This window comes from Salvia miltiorrhiza, chromosome 1, assembly GCF_028751815.1.
Source record: "Salvia miltiorrhiza cultivar Shanhuang (shh) chromosome 1, IMPLAD_Smil_shh, whole genome shotgun sequence".
Classification (NCBI taxonomy): Eukaryota; Viridiplantae; Streptophyta; class Magnoliopsida; order Lamiales; family Lamiaceae; genus Salvia; species Salvia miltiorrhiza.
The window spans coordinates 66731040-66750725 of record NC_080387.1 but is presented as its reverse complement, the minus strand read 5'-3'; the positions used below and the strand labels follow the sequence as shown (position 1 = coordinate 66750725).

The window sequence follows — 19686 nt, the reverse complement described above, 5'->3', positions numbered from 1 at the left end:
TTCTCAATTTGCGTCGGTTTAATCAATTATATTTTCCGGACGAGATTTGTTACTGTCTCTCTAATTAAAAAAAAATATAGGAGTACTTTTTATTGAGGAAAAACGTGTCATTTTACACTTTAGTCTTACTTTAATTTTACAATTTCTATGGCGTTGAATCTATCTCAGCTTTTTAGGATGCTTTTGATAGATTTGGTTTAGTCGTTCAATTGACTTCTTAAATTTTTGTGTGCTTTTTTTTTTTGAAAGGTAAATTTTTGTGTGCTTTAACTAAGATTTAAGTAGAGGATATAATAACAATATACCCTGAGGTTCGATTTTTTTAAAATTAAGTTTTTCAATCTGATATGACACTACAAAAATAAAGTTTCTTGACTATTTCTATGTGGATTTGAACATAATTGTTTAACGTGAAATTTCAATATCAAATTGATGAGATTGAGAAATTTGATTTGCAAATTTCGTACTCAAGCCAGAGAGATTTCGCTAGTGATCTCAATTTCAGCCGCCGAGAACTAAATCGATTGAAATTGATACTACAAAAAGATAATGTCAACTTTTTTTTAAAACGTAAAATGGTATTTTTCCCATCAAAATACAGTGCTTCAATTATAAATGTACGTAGGAAATTATAAAAATCAAATTACAATATTCCCGAATGAAGCAATATAAGAGTAAAGTTTGAAATGTTTTAAACATAACAGGAACGTGCTGTAATGCGTTCTCTACCTAAATCCAACGTAATCAAAAGGATTAGCATACATCAAAATATTGTAAAAACATATTCAGCCAAATCATAATATTTTCAATACTTAGTTTGACAAGAAAATAAAAACCACATCAAGCAATTCATAAATATGCCATATATTGTAATGCATTTAAGCGTTAAAAAAACACACACACGAAGCTCGGCAATGCATATCAAAATCTGCGAGATACCGCTTAATGAATACACCAATCGGTAGTGACGACAGAGAAGTTCTACTATTAGGTAGTATATCATACACAACTCTATTATGACACTCAAATAGGAAGAGGAAAAGCTTGTACTTGACATTGACATCACAGCGAAGATTCAGAATTTCCTGGAGTGAACTTGAGCGATACGCTATTAACACAATGGCGTTCATCTGTGGGTGTACGAAACCCTTCTCCTTTGAAGACATGACCGAGGTGGCCACCGCAGGCTGCACAAGTGATCTCTATCCTCCGTCCATCAGGATCGCCCTGCACACGGCGCCAATCACTGTTCATCAGATATGCCAGCTACCACTCGAATCGAAGATTGCACAAGATGAACCAAGGAAAACTTACAGTTCGGTTTATGGCCCCAGGGAGACCCTCGTAGAAGGCAGGCCAACCGCAGCCAGAGTTGAATTTGGTTGATGACTTGTAGAGGGGAGTTCCACATCCTGCACATTCGTATATACCCTCCCCAAAGAACTTGTCATATTCACCTGTACCAGGAAACCTAATCATAGAAGGTGATTAAGCATACCTCATAGCACAGTAAATAAACGACAATGTATACTAGACACGCCTTCTGGATAGTTCTGCTCCATAATGGACATGATAATACTAGACAAACTTAAGGTACCGTGATTTATCATAGTGGAGGTGAAGAATAAGATGCAAGTCTTAACTAAGATATGAGGTATTATTGCAACTACGGATCCGAAAAGACGACCAAGAATTATTGATAAGAAAGACGAAAGAGCTTAGTAAATTAGAATATCATATTGAGAACATATGACAGTAGCAGCAAAAACAGCTCCCAGCAACATACAATTATGAAATAACATATCGTACAGCTATATCTTTATAATCTCACAATAATCTGAAAGTTCTCCTAGTTTTCTTAAGGAAAAAGACATGAGAGAGTGTTCTTCAGCCTTTAAAATGAAGTGGAAACTAAAGCTCTATGCCATCAATACAAACAAGAACAGAAGCATCAAACGAAGGTACATTCTGATAAAGCAAAACATGGCACAAAGCACAACCAGAGTCGCTTCCCATACGGATATGATCTATAATATGTGAAATGAATGATCTAGGTAAGGATGCTCAGGTCTTTTGGTCAAAGAATACCTATATATCTATATATATGATATCAACATCATATATATCAGTCAGTATTTAGCATTAATTTCTGCCATTAAGATGGACAATTATTAGCAACAAATAGATTACCCATAAAATATTTCAGTTAGATCATCTCCAGGAAGAAACATTCCTCAATTTAAATCTGCTATCTCACCATTTGTTAGCATGAAAAACCAAACACTACAACCTCACTAGTGACTTCTAGGGTATTTAACAAAAAAAATTATTGGAAATGTTAAAACCCTAGGAACTACAACAACTAAATATTCTTACTATAGAAGAATCAGAACACCTGGATGAATAATTTCCACGATCACATCCCCAAAAGATGAGACACCACAAAGCCACGAGACTAAAAGCCTTTAAATTTCAAGATTTCAATTAATCCCATAAAAATTCCAAAAAACAGAATGACCCGATTTTATAATTATTGCAAAAAATGGGGAAGAAATGAAACGTACTCAGTGCCCTTGAGCCTTAGAATACGAAACTGCTCCGGCGACAGAACAGCGCGCCACTCCTCATCCGATTTATGCACTGAATTAGTAGTAGCCATGGCCACAACTCCGCTTCTGAAACCCTTCTTCCCCCGATTTAGACCCAACCCAGAAACCCCACCCGACAAGTAGCTGCTATGTCTAATTATTTGAGAAATGGGAGCTTTAGGGATGCGATTGAGTGTTGCGAGAGCGGGGCCGCTGGCAATGAACGTTCTAGAAGCTGCGAAAGGCGTGACTTTCATTATTTGCGAGCCCATTTTGATCATTTAATTAAATTAATCGCCTCGTTTCTTTTCTTGTTTCTTGCATTACTCCATGTCCATGGAGATAGTCCGTGGCTGAGGAGCAAGCTACGAAATGTAAGGGGGATTTGGCCACGTGCTTCTTGGCTCTTTGGGATAATAGGATAAAATGGAATAATGGATAATTGGAAGTAAAATTTTGGAAGGTCATAATGTAACGTTTTCTTTGTCGAGTGTGATCCGAAAATATGTCTTGAAATTAGCATAGCCCAATTCAATTCAAAATCGAGCATATTAGTTTCCGATCAACACAGTCTAACCAAAGTCCATGGACCTAATTGGGGAGTCGGACCACCCTACTCTAACTTGAAATTACATTGGACCTAAAGTTGTGGCTAGCTCGATCCGTAATTGAGTCCATCCAAACCCCTTTTGACACTTTAGATATACATCCATCGGATCAGCCCATTAAATTTTGGGTAAAAAAAAAAAAATTCAATTATAAATTCTTGAACCCAATTTAAAACTTTTGGGGTTCGAGCTAATTCATCGGACGAGCTCAAAAATTTATATTAAAAAATTAACTAATATATTTTGTCTGACAATTTTATATTTGTAACAAACAATTATATATGTAACTAATTGATATTTCAACATCAACCTCATAATAACTGCATGCAACGTTTAGAGGAATATAGATGCACGCATCTTTCTTAAATGACTATCATCTTCTCATTTTTACATGTAAATATTTTATGTTAAGTATTAGATTAAAAACACAAAGAAGTAAAATAATGAGTATAACTTTTAAATATTGAATCAAAATACATTCCATAAATCTTTGGGGAAGGGGGAGGGGGGAAATCAGCCCTATAATTTCATGTAATCATGCGAAAAATATTATTTTCGAGCCATCCCTAGAGGTCTTGAGTAGAGGTGGACAGTACAGTATGTTGAGTTGTTGAACTATTCATTTATGGGTCATTCAGACTGAATTTTTATCGGGCTGAAAATTTTAAAACCTAACTCTTTCGAGTTGTTAGCCTCCAAATCAATCAGGGATTTCAAATTGAATTGACATCCATACCTTTAAATCTAGGTGATGGCATGACGAAGATTTATTTTTTGTAAGTGATTAGTGCTTGCAATTGATGATTAAAACAAGTGTTAATAATCAAATTTAACTTAAGGAGATGTTACCTTGCATAATTGATATAAAAAAAATGCACAATTTAATATTTTTATCCTTAATATTAGAATTTCTCTAGTCCCACTTTTTTAATGGGATATAAATTAAACAAAATTGGTTCAAATGATTACAATAATCAAGAATTTTGAGACATTCAAAGTTTCAATCCATTTAAATAAATAATTATTTATTTTTACTATTTTTATCAATCAACTTAATTCTGAAAAGTAAATATTTTCTAATTGTATTAGAATATAAATATTACTAATGTTCCAACTTTTTTTCAATAGTGTTATGTTTTTGTTAACAAGAATGGTTTCATCTACAATACATTTGTAAAAGTTCATCATATTCTTAAATAAGGAGTATCTAAATTGAGGATAAGTCGCCATCAGCTCAAGCCAAATTTGACTTTGTAATTATTTCCATTTTCAAACTAATTAGAACGTGCGACGTAGTCATACCCACCGGACCACCACCAGTATTCATATGTCAAAAGTCAAAAACGGAGAAAAATAAGAAAAACGTAACGCGGCGGGGTGCCTGAATCATCAGGGCGTGTGCCGCCCAAACGTCCGTTATTTTTTACTAACGTCTCCCTTAAACATTTTTTTTTTTTGTAACTCTAAATTGCATACAGCTTTTTCTAGTAAAACGGGTTCGATTAATCATTTATAACCGTAATCGAATTTTTGATTAATCAATTAATCAATACCTAATTTTTCACCAGTTCGATTTTCGATTATCGAACTCTCTAAAATTCAGTTATTCGATTTAACCGATAATCGACCTGTTAAAATTCATTAATGAATTAATAATTAAAATATTTTATTTTATTTTAATTAAAATAAAACAATGTAATCAAAAATAATTACAAGTTTCTATAAAATAATTTTATGTTCAATGTAAACATAAATGATGAGGTGGTTGAGTGGATAATACTTTCTTCTTTCTTCCTAAATACACATGTTTGAATCCCTTGAGTACTAATGAATGCGCATTATTTAAAAAATAATTAAACAAATCGATTATTTACAGTATCGATTCGATTACCAATCGTATTAACTGGTTAACCAAATTGCTAATTGAGCGGTTAGTGAAATCGCCCTTATTCGATTTCCGATTAATCGGAACAGAATCAGACCGATTACCAGTCTTAAATATACCCCCTAAATCCTTCCTTATATTCTTAATCGCGACAATTAATTTTTTCGAAATTTCAACTCACTTGTTTTCTGTGTATCTATTTATCTACATATTTATATATGTATATATATAAAAGCTCAACCACTTATATACATAGTAAATTATGCTTTCCTGTCAAAATCACTTTACTATTTTTAGAAATATTATTTTTTATTTATTCTTAATTTCATCTACTTCAGATTATATGAATATTTTTTTGTTGTAATTTTTCATATAGCTCCAATTAAAATATTAATTATTTTTTAAAAATTTAACTTATTATTTTTTAAAGTGGTCGTGTTTTTATTTATATATATATAAATTAAAATTTAAATGTACAAAATACATTAAAACAATATTTTATTAGTAAGAAAAAATAATATTTCTCGTGCACGGAAGCCAAACTAGTTGATTGTAATTGGCTACCGGCATACCATATCAGTCAAGTCCACCAATCATCCCACTTTCAACTATTTTCATAATATTCATCATATTTTGATAGTTCATATTTCTTTTTCACATATATTAGAAAAATAAAATTAGTACTATTTAAAAAATATAATGTGTATGTAAATATTATATTTTTGCCCTTATTTATTATTTTACATATTATATTCACACACACGCGCGGGTTTAATCTTCTAGTAACATCAACCATGTTAAAGACGCTGATAATGCATCTTACTCTACATCGTGTCCATTAAAAGCACAAAAAAAAGTTATATTCGTACATTTAATAAAAAAAATTGTTTAATTTTTTATAAAAATAAACTACTAACTTTCATTATTAATAGTTTAGAATCTTATTTTAACTAGAGGATTGACTCAAACTCAAAATTAAAAATTAACTAATAAATGAAAAGGAAACAAAAATAATACTAATTTAATAAACTAGTCGTATAATAAAACTTCGTAAAATATTCAACAATTAGTTTGGATGTTATAATTACTAAAATAATTTATTATATTATCTATCATATTTCTTTTATATAAATATATAAAATCAAAATTTGGAAGGATCCGCCACGGTTGACGGGTACAAAACTCAAAATGTAATTTCCAATAGTTGTCCTACTTAAAAAAAAAAAATCTACAAGTATCACTAGATTGGATAAAATTATCGCCCTTTATAAGTAATGTATGTCGTCCTTAAAGGGACATTCAAGCGGTACGAACTCTTGTATGTGAATAGTAATGTTTTGGGTTTAAATCCCACCAATTCCCCTTTTCAAAGTAAGAAAAGAAAAAAAAGTAACGTATGTTTGTCAATATGCCAAAATACTTATGTGTTCAAATGTATCAAAATTTAGGTTCTGATTTAAGTATGATTATCGAAGGATGAAAATGTGAAAGTTTGTACCATCAATTAAATTGGACATATTATAATAGTAAAAAAATTAAAATGTAGAATACTTGTTTGCAATAAAAGTGATATTAAATGTAAATTGAATCAAATTTAGTAGCTTGAACAACAATTGTTCTTATATAAGTAAATTAGAAATTAGGAGAATTTAGAGACAGTATGATACGAACCTGACTTCTTGCGGGTGTGGGAGTATATTACATTTTTATATATATATATAAGCACTGCGTGGTCAATTATGATGGACGCACCAAATCTCCATAACCCAATATTTGAGCAGTTGAAAATTTCGTTCAACCTTTACACCAAACCCCCCTCTCTTTCTTTCTCTCTCTCTGTCTCTGCCTGATTCCTTTCAATAAAACTCAGCTGCCCCAAGTCCTCCCTCCCTGCAAGCCTCCGTTCACCGGCACCAATGGCGGCGGCGAGCAGCTTCGTGATTTCCATCTCATCTGCCAACCGTGATGTTAATTCGGATACTAGATTGAAAATTGATCATTGCGGCAATGCCCAGCGTCTTCGTAATCTGTCGAGCTCTTCCATGCTTTGTTTTCCTCCGCGGATGCGAGGTCTTTTCAATGATTTGAGGTACAAGATTCCCGTGCCTGAAACGCTGTCGTTTAGATTGTGTCCGAGATGCGAGCTTGCTTCCGACTCGGAGATCCCCTCTAAATCGAGTCTTTCGGCTTTGGAGCTTCTGAAGACTTCCGCTGCTGATCGTAAGTTTCCGCGTTCTTCATCTAATTTATTCTAGATTTTGTTTGGATTTTTAGTGAATGTTGGTTCCTTTTTTGTTGTAGTTTTGTTTCCTTTTATTGTGGTGTTTGGCTGATCTTATTTTTGGAATTAACTCAATGAGTTCTGATACTGTGATTGGAAGAGTAACGTGATAAATTTTTATGTTCGAACTCGTATTGTCTTCCTGGTTTGCATTAATTGCTATTGATTTTGGAGATTTGGAAACAAGGATTTTTGTGCTAGTAAATGATTAATAGCTGATTGTGTAATTTAGGGTTGTGCAAGGCACACGATCGTAGAATTTTCTCCTATTTGACCTTGTTGGTGGACTTTTATGGATTTTTAGAAACTGTGCGCTGTGATATTGGAGAGTTTTATGTGCTTAATCAATTACTCTATTTTACTTCACAATATATTGGAAGGAAAAAAATTAAGGAAGTTAATATGCATCGTTTGTCGGAAATGTTTTAAGCTTGTTAGATGCTTCTTGAGTTGGATCATGAAGGGATAAAGCTCTAACAAAGACTTGTACATTTTTCTGTTCAGGTTATACGAAAGAAACCAGCAGTCTTTTGGTTGTTGGTTTTAACTACCGTACAGCACCCATTGAGATACGTGAGAAACTTTCTGTACCAGAAGCACAATGGCCTCAAGCAATTGGTGAACTATGTGCTCTAAATCATATAGAGGAAGCTGCTGTTCTTAGCACATGCAACAGGCTGGAGATATATGTGGTGGCTATGTCCCAGCATCGTGGAATAAAAGAAGTGACTGAATGGATGTCTAAGGTAATAACAGTTTGCAGGTTTATTTTTTGATATGGTATTTATGTGGACCTGGAATAGTTGAATTGGCTGAATTGAAAATTTATCATATGTGACTTTCCATTTGTTGTTGTTCCTATGTCATGTGATGACTGATGACTGATGGAATCTTTTTCTGAATGGCTTTTTTCTTGAATCAACCGGGGAAGTTTTTATGAGTGTGAATTGTAAATGAATAGTGCTTGACATTGTCTATCTCGTTCTGCAGATAAGTTCAGTGCCAGTTTCAGAGCTGTGTCAGCACAGAGTTTTACTTTTTAATAAAGATGCCACACAACATCTTTTTGAAGTATCTTCAGGACTCGATTCCCTTGTTTTAGGTGAAGGTCAAATTCTTTCACAGGTGAAACAGGTTGTTAAAACAGGACAAGGTGTCCCTGGATTTGAACGTAAAATAAGTGGGCTATTTAAGCATGCAATCACTGTGGGAAAACGTGTTAGAACAGAAACCAGTATCTCTACTGGGTCGGTATCAGTTAGTTCAGCTGCTGTGGAGCTTGCAATGATGAAACTTCCAGAGTCTGCGCATGATTCAGCGAAAATGTTGGTCGTTGGAGCTGGAAAGATGGGAAAGCTCGTGATAAGACACCTAGCTGCAAAGGGATGCAGAAGGATAGTCGTTGTTAACAGAACAGAGGACAGACTAAATTCCATACGAGAGGAGCTCAAGGATATTGAAATTGAATATAGGCCTTTCTCACAATTATGGACATGTGCTGGTGAAGCAGATGTCATTTTCACATGTACGGCTTTGAAATCTCTTCTGTTCTCAAAAGATCAAGTTCAAACACTTCCCCCCGTGGGTCCAGAAGTTGGAGGCCAGAGGTTATTTGTCGACATTGCTGTTCCTAGAAACGTGGGATCATGTGTATCAGATATTGAGAGCATTCAAGTTTACAACGTGGATGACTTGGAGGAAGTAGTGGCTGCCAACAAGGAAGACAGATTGATGAAAGCAATGGAAGCTCAGGCAATCATTGAAGAAGAAGTGAAACAATTCGAAGCATGGAAGGACTCCCTCGAGACTGTCCCAACCATCAAGAAGCTTAGGGCATATGCAGAACGAATTAGAGCCGCTGAGTTGGAAAAGTGTTTGTCGAAGATGCGTGATGATCTACCAAAGAGTGAAAAGAAAGCTATATATGACCTGAGTGTAGGAATTGTGAACAAGCTCCTTCATGGTCCCATGCAACACTTGCGATGTGATGGCACGGATAACCGCGGGCTGAATGAAATCCTGGAAAACATGCAGGCGCTTAACAGAATATTCAGTCTGGACACAGAGATCTCCGTCCTGGAGCAGAAAGTACGGGCAAAAGTGAAACAACAGAACAAACAAGTAGCTCCTTGAGATCTCTGTATGCAACAATTTGTTCATTCATTTGATTTTGGGGAGGGGAACTTCTCTCCATCGGCATTGAGTTATCATTATTTGGAGGCGTTGTAACTATGTATAGGCGGGGACGACTTAAAAGCTGGTTTTATATTGCAGTAACAAGGATACAAGAGCAAGCCATGGACATCTGGCCTAGCATTATGAATAAGCATGAGAGAGGTTAATCTTTCTTATTGAGTTGGAGTTGTTTTGTGTTGATTGTATACACACGATAACAGTTTTTCTCACTAATTTGGTTTAATGTGATACTTGTTTTAGCATATTTGTACTGGCAATGTAAACACATTCGATTTTTCACATAGCATCTTGTTGTAAGCTATAGATATACAGAGGCATCACAATTTGTTGCATCTGTCTGTTGCTTATGCCACCTTAAATGTAGTGACAATAGACAAGAACATCAATTTCTGATAACTATATACTCTGAATTGATATGTTGAATTTTAAAAATAATTTTATTAAGGCCACTTGATTGGGTTGAGTCTCATTACACGGTTGAAACTGTAGGCATAGATCGCCGTAGTCATATTATATATTTATAAGAATATATTAATTCATTAGATATTATACTAAATTTATGCGATATATATCTATAGCTATTGATAAGGCTTATAAATAAATATATTCATTCAATAAATTATCTAATAAAAATAATGAATTAATATATTTTTTTAAATGATAAATTATCAATTAAAATAATATTAATTATACGTATAACGTACGTTCTTTCTGCTAGTTATAAAAATACACATAATTTGGGACGACTTTCATTTTGCACGAAGACTTTCAATTTTTTCGTAAGATATATGAACTTCACAAGTTCTCCAATTTCTCCACGATTTTTGAATTTTTCCTAACGCAAGAAGGGTAAGTGTCGAGTGATTTGAATACTTTGAAAATATTTACGAGTTAGCTACATCCGAAGTCAAATTTTTTGATGTGGAACAAAATTAATAATTTTACAAAATTCAAAATATTAAGGTAATAAATTAAAGTCATCAACTACTATTAACCTTTTAAAAAAATAAATCTATTTTCTGCTTCAAAAAAAATAAATCTATTTTCTTCACTTTGAAACGATGCAACATCAACATGCAACTATGCAAGTAACGAATGTACAATGTCTAGAAGCCAATTAGGAAAATCGACCTTCCAAACAATAGCATCAGAAGAAGAAAAAGAGAAGCGAGCAAGCTCGTGAGCTGCTCGGTTTGCCTCACGTCTAGCGTGAAGAAAATCAAGAACAATGTAATTCCTTGCATGAACAAAAGCATCCCAGAGTTCGTCACAGAGAGACTTGGTGCCAAAGTGAGATTCTTGGAGAACATGAGTCGCCAGAAGTGAATCCGTGTAAACAACCACTGGTCCCGTATCATTCTCCAGACAAAATCCCACAGCCACCAGAATAGCATGTAACTCCGCAAGAAGAACCGTTGGTGTGAAACCCATCCTTTGGCACCCAGCTGCCACAGGTTTTCCCAGACCATTTCAATTACTCCATATATGCTTCACCTTTCTCTCAAAAAAAACTATGCAAGTAACAAATCACCTCGCGTCACAAAAAAAAAGGAACTAATTGCCACTTATTGTTGTAAGGGGCAAATTCGGAAATACAGGTTATCCGCACGTGTCGTCAGCTTCACACAGAAGGAGTCGAAATTCTTTCTCGCTCAGAATTTTCAATCACGCCCATCCTCTTTCTTTCTTCTCACTACCCTGCTGCTTCCGCTACATATTGATAATTCCGCAATCACCAAACAAGAAAAGCTTAAATCCCCTTTCTTGATTAGGTACACTTTTCTGAATTCCTTTGTATTTTCTTAATTTTTTCCCCGAGTTTTTCCGTATTCAATTCTTCATATTCTATGGTGCTTTTTTATCCAGTGGCAAGGAATTCCATGAGGATAAGATACTATTGTTCACCTTAAATTTTCTAACGAATGCGAATTTCTCAACGCTTTGTTTAAATTGTTGGTTTCTTGTTTTTTGCTGTAATTAATTGAACTCGAATTTCCCTTATGCTGAGGATTAGTTGCTGAATATTTTTTCCTTTTGGTGCGGGTGGTTAATTAGGTGCCGCTTCTTACAAAATTGTTTCCCAGGTGCAAAACTGATATTCTGATTAGGGGATATTTTTGAATGAGTTTGCAATGAAAACATTTTAACACGATTAACATCATCTATTAATGTGCCTAGCATTCTGTTTACATAGATATACATATTGCTCTATATACATGTATGGATTTAAGTTATGTGGTTTCATTGCTTGTTGTTTTGCTTAAATGGATTTTAAAAGAGTTCTCATGGCTTAAATTTGCTTCTTAAGCGTTTTGTCATCTTTAACAATCCTAAGTTTTTAGGTTACTGTGAACTCTTCTCTCGACTCATAAAATTTCATAAAATAAAACGAAGGCTGCACAAACCTACAGGTCGTTTAGCCTTATTCAGAAACAAATTAAAATTAGAGGTTGAGTTCCCTTATGCGATCTACCACCCGGCAAACTTGTGATTGCAGGAACCGTCTGCCTTTTCTTACTCTCGTTGGATTGGAGCTTCTTGGTGGATTGGTGTATTACTAATCTTTCCATTTTAAGCACCTAAGTTTAAAGATTGAATGCAACTTAATGTTTTGAGTAATAGAATGTCACTTCTGGATGTATTGTTGGAATTAGAAAATATATTGACTTCCTAGTTCCTATTTGATACTTAAATAGGAATTTTTTATTCTCAGTTACAAATCATGCATCCTTTGTTGCCCAGGGAGAAGATACTTGAGAATATCCTGACCATTTTTTTATTAAGAGAGATTAGGGAATATCCTTATGGAGTATATTGCCTGTACTGCAGCGTGTTGCTTGTGTCTTTGTTTGGATAGTTCTCATCAAGCTATGCTGCATTTTACCGTTTGCTGTATGAACACTCCTCAAATGAAATAAGAAATCAGATAGTGAAGTGAAAAAATTGCTATATTGTAAGGTGGCAAAAATGATTTTTTTGATAGAGAAGACATTTACGTTTGGTGTTCATGGTTTTTAGTAGATAACTCCAGTTTAGACTTATAGTGATCCCAGGAGAAGGCGACTATGGCCTTATCACTATATGCTAATTTGTTAGAACTTGTCCTGGGAAGAAAATCTTTTTTGTGCACACAAGTCATTTTTTTTAGGGGTATTGACTTATAAATACTCGAACTTTTTGCATTTTCTGGTTTTGCACCTCAACTTTAAAATCAACCTATAAATACCCTAACTTTGTATTCTTTCTAATTTTGCACCCGACGAATTTTTACCCTCAAATCGTTGATGAGATGATAGCCAGATTGAGAGGGAAGTTTGAAGTTCATAACGAAATAGATAAGTTTGTTGTCAATATGGAATTTAGAACATGTAATTGTAGATTTGGGATGTCAATCTGGCTGCCATGTTAGCAACGATTTATGGGTTAAAATTCGTTGGGTGCAAAATCAGAAAGAATACAAAGTTTGGGTATTTATAGGTTGATTTTAAAGTTAGGGTGCAAAACCAGAAAATGGTAAAAGTTCGAGTATTTACAGGCCAATACCCCTTTTTTTAAAAAATCCAGAATCTATTGTACATCCATGTGGATAAACAGATTAGATTCCATCTGATTGTCTGTGCTGGTTGTTTAAAGTATTGAAATATTGTTTGTGCTGGTTGTTTTTGAACCAGTGCAATATGGAGCTCAATGTTATACAAGATTCATTTGAGAGGGTTGCAAAGAGACAAAAGTTGTCATCTTCAAAATCCCAAGAAATGATCACCCAAGTTGGCTATGAAATTGAACAGGCACTGGCAAGAATACAATCAAGTAGTGATTCTACTGTTGCGGTTGATCAGAAGACAGTTCTTGCTGAACTGAAAGCCAAGCTTCAGGTTGTTGGTTCACACACTCATTTAGAGGGACCGCAGCGAGAGCTTAACACAAATCTCAGCAGGTATCAGAAGGTGCTCGAGAAAGCGATGCATCCGGACATATCCAAGGGTTGCGTAGATGTTGATTTCGACCGCCATATTCTAAACCAGATCATAATTTGTCACTTTTACTTTGAAGGCCTATTTGATATCGTCGACTGCTTGGTTAAAGAAGCTGGGGAACCTGAAGCTATCTCACTCAGATTACAGTATCAAGAGATTCATCAAATACTGGAGGCTCTGAAGTCGAGAGATCTGGGGCCGGCCTCAAAGTGGATCTCCGCAAACAAAGAGAGACTGAACGAGTCCGGTTCAGATTTGGAGCTAAAACTTCACAAACTGCACTTTGTGGACCTTTTACAGAGTAAGGGAAGAGCAGACGCGCTGAGATACGCCAAAACATATCTCGCTCCCTTGGCTTCTTGTCACATGAAGGAGATACAAAGGCTCCTCTGTAGCGTACTGTGGGCTGGGAGGCTCGACAGGTCCCCGTATGCTGACCTGGCAGATCCAAGCCATTGGGAAAACTTTGCAGAGGAAGTGATGCGGACCTCGTGCAATTTCACAGGACAATCGATCAGGGACCCTTTGAGCGTCGTTCTAGCTGCCGGGATGGAAGGGCTACCGACTCTGCTAAAACTGGCGAACGTGATGGCAGCAAAGAAACAGGAGTGGGAAGCGATGAAACAGCTACCGGTGCCTCTAGAGTTGGGTAAGGAATTCCATTTCCATTCCATCTTCGTCTGCCCCGTTAGCCGGGATCAAGGCAGCGAAGAAAATCCGCCGATGCTGTTGCCGTGCGGCCACGTCCTGTGCAAGCAGTCGATTCATAAACTATCGAAGGCCAACACCCGCAACTTCAAGTGCCCTTATTGCCCTCACGATGCTTCTTTCGCACAGTGCAAGCAGCTGTGCTTCTAACATTTTTTTTTTCTTAACTTTGCTAGTCTTAGTGTCAATATTCGATGACGTTTTCTTGCAATAATAGTCGATTTTTGTTCGAATTATTTTATTCAATTATTGATCTTGAATTGAAAATTTCATATATTTGTTTTCCTGTATGTATAGCTAGGCATTGTAGCACAATTATAGGTCAGTATACATAGGCAAAGAATTTTATGGCATAGAAATATGAAAATAATTTTTATACACTAAAAGGGTTATTCACTTGTAAATACATAATTTTTTTCACTTTCTAAAATTTAAAATACTAATTTTTATTTTTTGATCATATCTTTTCTGATTTTTGACATTAACAAGGAATTTTTTTTAATTTATTATTGACGCAGAGATCGGAATACATAAAAACTGTGAAAGGATTAGACAATGTCGAATATAGCATAAATTGTGTAAATAAAAATCAATAAATTAGATTTTTTCTTTATCGATGTCAAATAAAAAAGTACTAAGTTCATGTATTCATGAGCTGAAAATAAAAGTGGTATGTGTTGTTAAAAAAGAAAACCTTTGTCTGTATACACTTACCTATAATTTGATTTTTTATTACATCCTGATATATAGAATTGGATTAATTGTATCCACTGAATGTGATGTTGATGTACCACATAACGTAGAAGTGAAGTACTTAACAAACATGCAAATTGATAGTAACCAAAACTGGCATAATTTAATTGGAAATAAATGTTTGTTGAAACAAAAAACGAAGTGTTCATCCTTGGCTATCATCACTATGAAAGCCAAACAATTTGGTGAAATCAGAGAAGAAATTACCAGAAGCAGAATCCGAGAATTCATGAATTCCAGCTACGTATTCTTCGACCAATTCTTTGACAGACCTAGCCGATAAGGGATGAAAATGGGCGCTCCACTCGGCAACAAAACCTCTAACCAAAACCCATTTCTCATCGTCGTCCATTCTGCGCCACTTGTTGGTCAAATCCTCCGATTTCAGTCCGACGAATTCAGACATCTCCGCGAAGAGGAGCTCTTTGCTTTTCCTGAAGGCGTCTTCTCGCTGAGCGATTTCGGAATTCAATCTCTTGATCTGGAGGCCGAACTCGGCGGCCAGCAATTCCTCGCTCGGGGTTTCGGTCTCTTTGCTGCACGCGATTCTGAGGGCTCTGCGCGGGCGGGTCGGGGTCGGGCCGAACCGGAGGGTGTGGAATATGGGCAGGAGATTCGGGGATAGGGTTTGGATCGTCGGAGCAATTTGTGGGGCAGTAAGGATCATCGCCTCGATTTTTAGGTGGACGAGAAAAGGGCAAAGCAGGTGTGGGAATCCTATCATTAACGTTGTTGCCCCTAAACTATCTAAAGATTCTAAAATCCAAAAATAGGTTGATGCATATTAATAAAAAACTCAATCGGCAAATTGAAGATATTATGATGAAAGGCTTATCAACCAGGCAATATATTTTAACTTCAGCCGTTGGTTAGAGATTTAAATGTGTATTTTCACAATTTTGGATAATTCAGTGGGCAGTTTGAGACCCAAAGAATTGCGATATGTTTTATGAATATTTTCCCTAAAATCTAATGCACCATAAGTTGTACAAGTAACTCAATGCATCACAAGTGCTTTATCGTGCAAAAAATAACCCCAAATATCACCAAGGCCAATTGGAAAACATAAAGTCTCATCAAAACTGGTAGTTGCATTGGAACAGCAAGGAAATGAATTAATAAATGTTGAATCAAAGTGTGGCAAAGTTGTAGGTGGTGGTGATGAGTTGTGTTAAGATATCAAGCCAAGTATCAGGAAGACCAGGCAGGCACCAATGCATGCAGTCCTGACCCCACACAGCCACTGCATCCTTCTTCCCCAACCACACTGCTGGGTGAGCGTCGGCTCTCCACTCGCTTAAACGACTCAACTCCAGCGTTCTGATGCCCGTGCCTTTCAACGCCTCCCCAATCACTTCATTCACTCTTCTAGCTTCTTTGTTTGTTCCGTTGTTAACCGGATCAAACCATAAATCAAGCTCAGATTCTTCAAGAGGCTCGTCAAACAAGCAGCTTCCGTTCTGATTCCAGTCGCCACCCTGAAAATGCCTCGGTGACTGCAGCCGCCAGAACTTGAGCACCTTCTTGGGGAATGCTTTCTCAATATGAGCCACCATATTCTCCACAACAACTTTCAGCCCATCCATCAATTCCAGAGGAGGATGAATTGGTTGCCCACCTCTGAAGAATACGAGAGGAGTCTCTTTTGGGAATTTATCCAAACCCCACCTAAGCACAAGACGACTCATTATCGCCATCAAGACACAAAATGAAACAACATACAGCACCTAAACAAAATGAAAATAATAAAGCAATTGTCTTCTACACACCAGCACTAGTTTTTCCAGAAAGAACCATATGGAAGAAACATCCTTATATTCTCAAGAATGTGTCAATCTGGATTACTTGATAGGAAAATACAAAAGGTTGAAGGCGAAGGATTAGAATCTATTGCAAATTCAGGTTAAAGATTAAAACAAACAGTGCAAACAATCCTGAGAGCATCAATGATAAAATTATAACGGGTATGAAATCATTCTGTTGATGGCACGAAAATTCCAAGTTCCACATGGCAGAATCAACTATACCAATTGCTCTGATGGTAAAAAAAATAATCACTCAATTTTACCACAACTGTTGGGGGGGAATATATTGTTAATTGATGATGAAATATGAAATAAGAAAAGATTAGAGAATCACCAGTGACCAGTGTTGAAGACCAGAACATCGTAGAAACCAGAAATGTTAGCCCAATCATTAGCTGGAATATCAACATCTACTCGATATATTCCTTTGACTCCATCTTCGTCAGAAATTCCAGGCTGTTTAGCCTGCCACCTTGTTTAATCAGTAATTAGCTAGTGAGGAAGAAAATCCAACAAAAGATACACATGCTACATAGCAGAATATTTATCCAGCATTCAAAGCATCACATGTAAGAGGATCAAATTCCACCAGGTAACGTGAAAATCAATCCATTGAAGGTAAACAGCAGCTACTCTTACTCAATTTATTTTTTTCTTAATTCCGTACAGTCTAATTATTGTGCGTGTGTCAGGATCTCCAAGAGAGCTTCACAGAACTTGCAAAGATTTTTTTATTTATACACCAATTATTGCTCCAACAATAGGGAACACTAACGCCTGAGAAATACAATTATTTTGTTGCTTTTGTTCATATATCAATGCACTTAAAACAAAAAATCATCTTGCATAAAATAGAAACTAAGAAATTATCTAGCTTTTTATGCACTAAATAGCCAAGAAGTAGATTATCATTTATCTTGTGTTCAAATATGGAATACTAAGGAGAGATATATTTGCTGTAGTGACTTCTTACTTCTTAATCATTGTGTTACAATAAGTGAAGATTTTACCAATTTGATCTAGATGAGAAATAACCTTTCACTTCTTTACTTGTGCAGATAGACTTATTACCAATTCTACTATTCAATTAGTAACAACTCTAGTTTTATGAGTATGGTTCAAATCCAACTTACTCTTGGTGTGGAGAAGTGCATACATCAGATATGAAATTTAAAAACCTAAGGTTTGTAAACATGGAAAACAAAAGGTGCAGGCTTTGTATCTCAAAGGTATTCAAGTCTAAGAAATCTATACATTAACATCTAACCAGTTAATAATTCCGTTGAAATACCAAACAACATCCAACCTATATTATCAGATCATAAAGACTTAAGTTGTGATCATAGATTTCACAAAAAAACAGTAAAAGAAAGTAAGCAACCTCATCAGCTGCATCGAGTTCCAAACAAATAACCATCAAACACGAACTTGGTTTCCATATCCTGGCTAGCGCAATTAAAATCATGCACGCTTAACTGATGAATTTCCAGATAGAAAACTATAAACAAAATCCATATACTATGCAACTAATCATCATCATCAAATCCAACAATGCACAACATCACAATTCACAATTACCAAACCCTAAGTTAAGTTATACTATACAGCATCGATAGACATAAAATTACTAAACCATCTCAAAGGAAGAATGCATACTCATATTTAGCGAGCAAAACGGCACGATGATAGGCCACAGTGACATTGAATTTGGGGAAATAAGCCCCCCTCCAAGCACCTCTTCTCTTCCACTTCTTAGCACCAGCATCACCCAATCTCATCACGCACAGAAACGATACCAAAAAGTTCTCGTTCAAAGAGTCCCCAACAAATCCAATATTCTTATTTCTCATCAAATTCAAGAACCCGGCCGGGTCGACACGATCCAAATCGCAACCATGGGGCGACCACTTCCAGGAATTGATCCGAGCCATGTTATCCCTTTCATTCTTGATGCAGTTCCACGCATTTCTGTGAAAAGGGCAGGTGGAATCGTACATAGGTTTGCGAGTGGGATCAAGAACCCACCGCCCCTCGAAGAGATTGCATGTTGCAGGGGGTAAAATAGGGGTTTCGGAAGCGGGAGATTGTGGGATGAAAGGGAGGAATGAGGAGTAGAAGAGGATGAGGAAGCAGGATGGGAGGATTAAGCAAGTGATGAGTTTCGGGGTTAGTTTAGATGCCATTAACGTTCATGTATTCTCTCATCCCTCTGCGACACTTAATTCTTTGAAATCGAGTATGAAATTGAGATTACACACAAGAAAATATGTAACAGTTTGAGATAGAGAATCTGCCGATCTACTTCAGTTCTCGGTCGAAAATTTTCTACTTGTATCGCTATAGATCTCTGTCTCTCTCTCTCTCTCTCTCTCTCTCTCTCTCTCTCTCTCTATATCTCTCTCTTCCTTAGCATTTGGTTGGAATGACATTTTTCCATCATTTTCAACTTATTGTTTCATCTTTCCAAGTAAATCGAATATTGGAGTAGTTCATATTTAAAAAAAAAAAAAATGACTATGAAATTGAAGCACCCTACTAAAATGCAAGTCACGATGACAAGTCGTTGAACAACATTACATTGACAAGCTAAAATAAAAAGAAGAAGAGTTATGCAATCGTCAAAAATTAACAAGAAAAAAATATAAAATCCGTTTAATTTGCATCTTAAATAATTTATGAGATTTTGTATGTATGTTTTTAAATTGAGTTTAATCGTATATTATGAATTATAGTTACTTAATTTAAATTTATTTGTTATTATTATTATTGGTTATTGATTTTTGTAATTTAAAAAAGACAAATTATCAAGTAATTTTCTCAATTTAATGAGTAAAATCAATGTAATCTATATAATGAGTATAATCTTTATTTTTAATCAAATAAAA

The 19686-nt window shown here is 35.5% G+C and overlaps 5 protein-coding genes across 6 annotated transcripts; 2 read left to right on the top strand and 3 right to left on the bottom strand.

Moving 5' to 3' along the window:
* Positions 1-829: 829 nt before the first annotated feature.
* LOC131005197 (peptide methionine sulfoxide reductase B5-like) lies at positions 830-3023 on the bottom strand. The gene is made up of 3 exons (XM_057932030.1): positions 2565-3023; positions 1315-1471; positions 830-1227 (listed from the first exon to the last, which is right to left on the bottom strand). The coding sequence occupies exons 1-3, from the start codon at positions 2867-2869 to the stop codon at positions 1063-1065; spliced, it is 627 nt and encodes a 208-aa protein (XP_057788013.1). The 5' UTR covers positions 2870-3023; the 3' UTR covers positions 830-1062.
* Positions 3024-6815: 3792 nt separating this feature from the next.
* On the top strand, positions 6816-9890 carry LOC131005196 (glutamyl-tRNA reductase 1, chloroplastic-like). The gene is made up of 3 exons (XM_057932029.1): positions 6816-7301; positions 7867-8108; positions 8353-9890. Exons 1-3 carry the CDS (start codon positions 6998-7000, stop codon positions 9493-9495), a joined length of 1689 nt encoding a protein of 562 aa, XP_057788012.1. The 5' UTR covers positions 6816-6997; the 3' UTR covers positions 9496-9890.
* A 1223-nt stretch (positions 9891-11113) lies between these two features.
* Positions 11114-14512, top strand: LOC131005193 (protein RMD5 homolog). Of its 2 annotated transcripts, none has more exons than XM_057932026.1 (2): positions 11114-11330; positions 13230-14512. In XM_057932026.1, exon 2 carries the CDS (start codon positions 13236-13238, stop codon positions 14391-14393), a length of 1158 nt encoding a protein of 385 aa, XP_057788009.1. In that variant the 5' UTR covers positions 11114-11330; positions 13230-13235; the 3' UTR covers positions 14394-14512. The 2 variants fall into 2 exon arrangements, with proteins under 2 accessions (XP_057788009.1, XP_057788010.1); XM_057932027.1 differs by having other exon boundaries at positions 11139-11330; positions 12056-14512.
* Positions 14513-15073: 561 nt separating this feature from the next.
* Positions 15074-15720, bottom strand: LOC131005195 (uncharacterized). The gene has a single exon (XM_057932028.1). The coding sequence runs from the start codon at positions 15718-15720 to the stop codon at positions 15142-15144; it is 579 nt and encodes a 192-aa protein (XP_057788011.1). The 3' UTR covers positions 15074-15141.
* A 332-nt stretch (positions 15721-16052) lies between these two features.
* LOC131005192 (protein trichome birefringence-like 12) lies at positions 16053-19376 on the bottom strand. Its single transcript, XM_057932025.1, has 3 exons — positions 18458-19376; positions 17136-17273; positions 16053-16664 (listed from the first exon to the last, which is right to left on the bottom strand). Exons 1-3 carry the CDS (start codon positions 18982-18984, stop codon positions 16127-16129), a joined length of 1203 nt encoding a protein of 400 aa, XP_057788008.1. The 5' UTR covers positions 18985-19376; the 3' UTR covers positions 16053-16126.
* Between the last annotated feature and the right edge of the window lie 310 nt (positions 19377-19686).

Coding starts and splice junctions, on each gene's coding strand:
- LOC131005197 (XM_057932030.1), bottom strand. CDS start 2,869: ATGATCAAAATGGGCTCGCAAATAATGAAAGTCACGCCTTTCGCAGCT. Junction 1,472..2,564: donor CTAAGGCTCAAGGGCACTGA/GTACGTTTCATT, acceptor TTCTATGATTAG/GTTTCCTGGTACAGGTGAAT. Junction 1,228..1,314: donor CTGGGGCCATAAACCGAACT/GTAAGTTTTCCT, acceptor CGCCGTGTGCAG/GGCGATCCTGATGGACGGAG.
- LOC131005196 (XM_057932029.1), top strand. CDS start 6,998: ATGGCGGCGGCGAGCAGCTTCGTGATTTCCATCTCATCTGCCAACCGT. Junction 7,302..7,866: donor GAAGACTTCCGCTGCTGATC/GTAAGTTTCCGC, acceptor TTTTCTGTTCAG/GTTATACGAAAGAAACCAGC. Junction 8,109..8,352: donor TGACTGAATGGATGTCTAAG/GTAATAACAGTT, acceptor CTCGTTCTGCAG/ATAAGTTCAGTGCCAGTTTC.
- LOC131005193 (XM_057932026.1), top strand. CDS start 13,236: ATGGAGCTCAATGTTATACAAGATTCATTTGAGAGGGTTGCAAAGAGA.
- LOC131005195 (XM_057932028.1), bottom strand. CDS start 15,720: ATGATAGGATTCCCACACCTGCTTTGCCCTTTTCTCGTCCACCTAAAA.
- LOC131005192 (XM_057932025.1), bottom strand. CDS start 18,984: ATGGCATCTAAACTAACCCCGAAACTCATCACTTGCTTAATCCTCCCA. Junction 17,274..18,457: donor GTTTTGCTCGCTAAATATGA/GTATGCATTCTT, acceptor TGATTAAACAAG/GTGGCAGGCTAAACAGCCTG. Junction 16,665..17,135: donor GTCTTCAACACTGGTCACTG/GTGATTCTCTAA, acceptor TCTTGTGCTTAG/GTGGGGTTTGGATAAATTCC.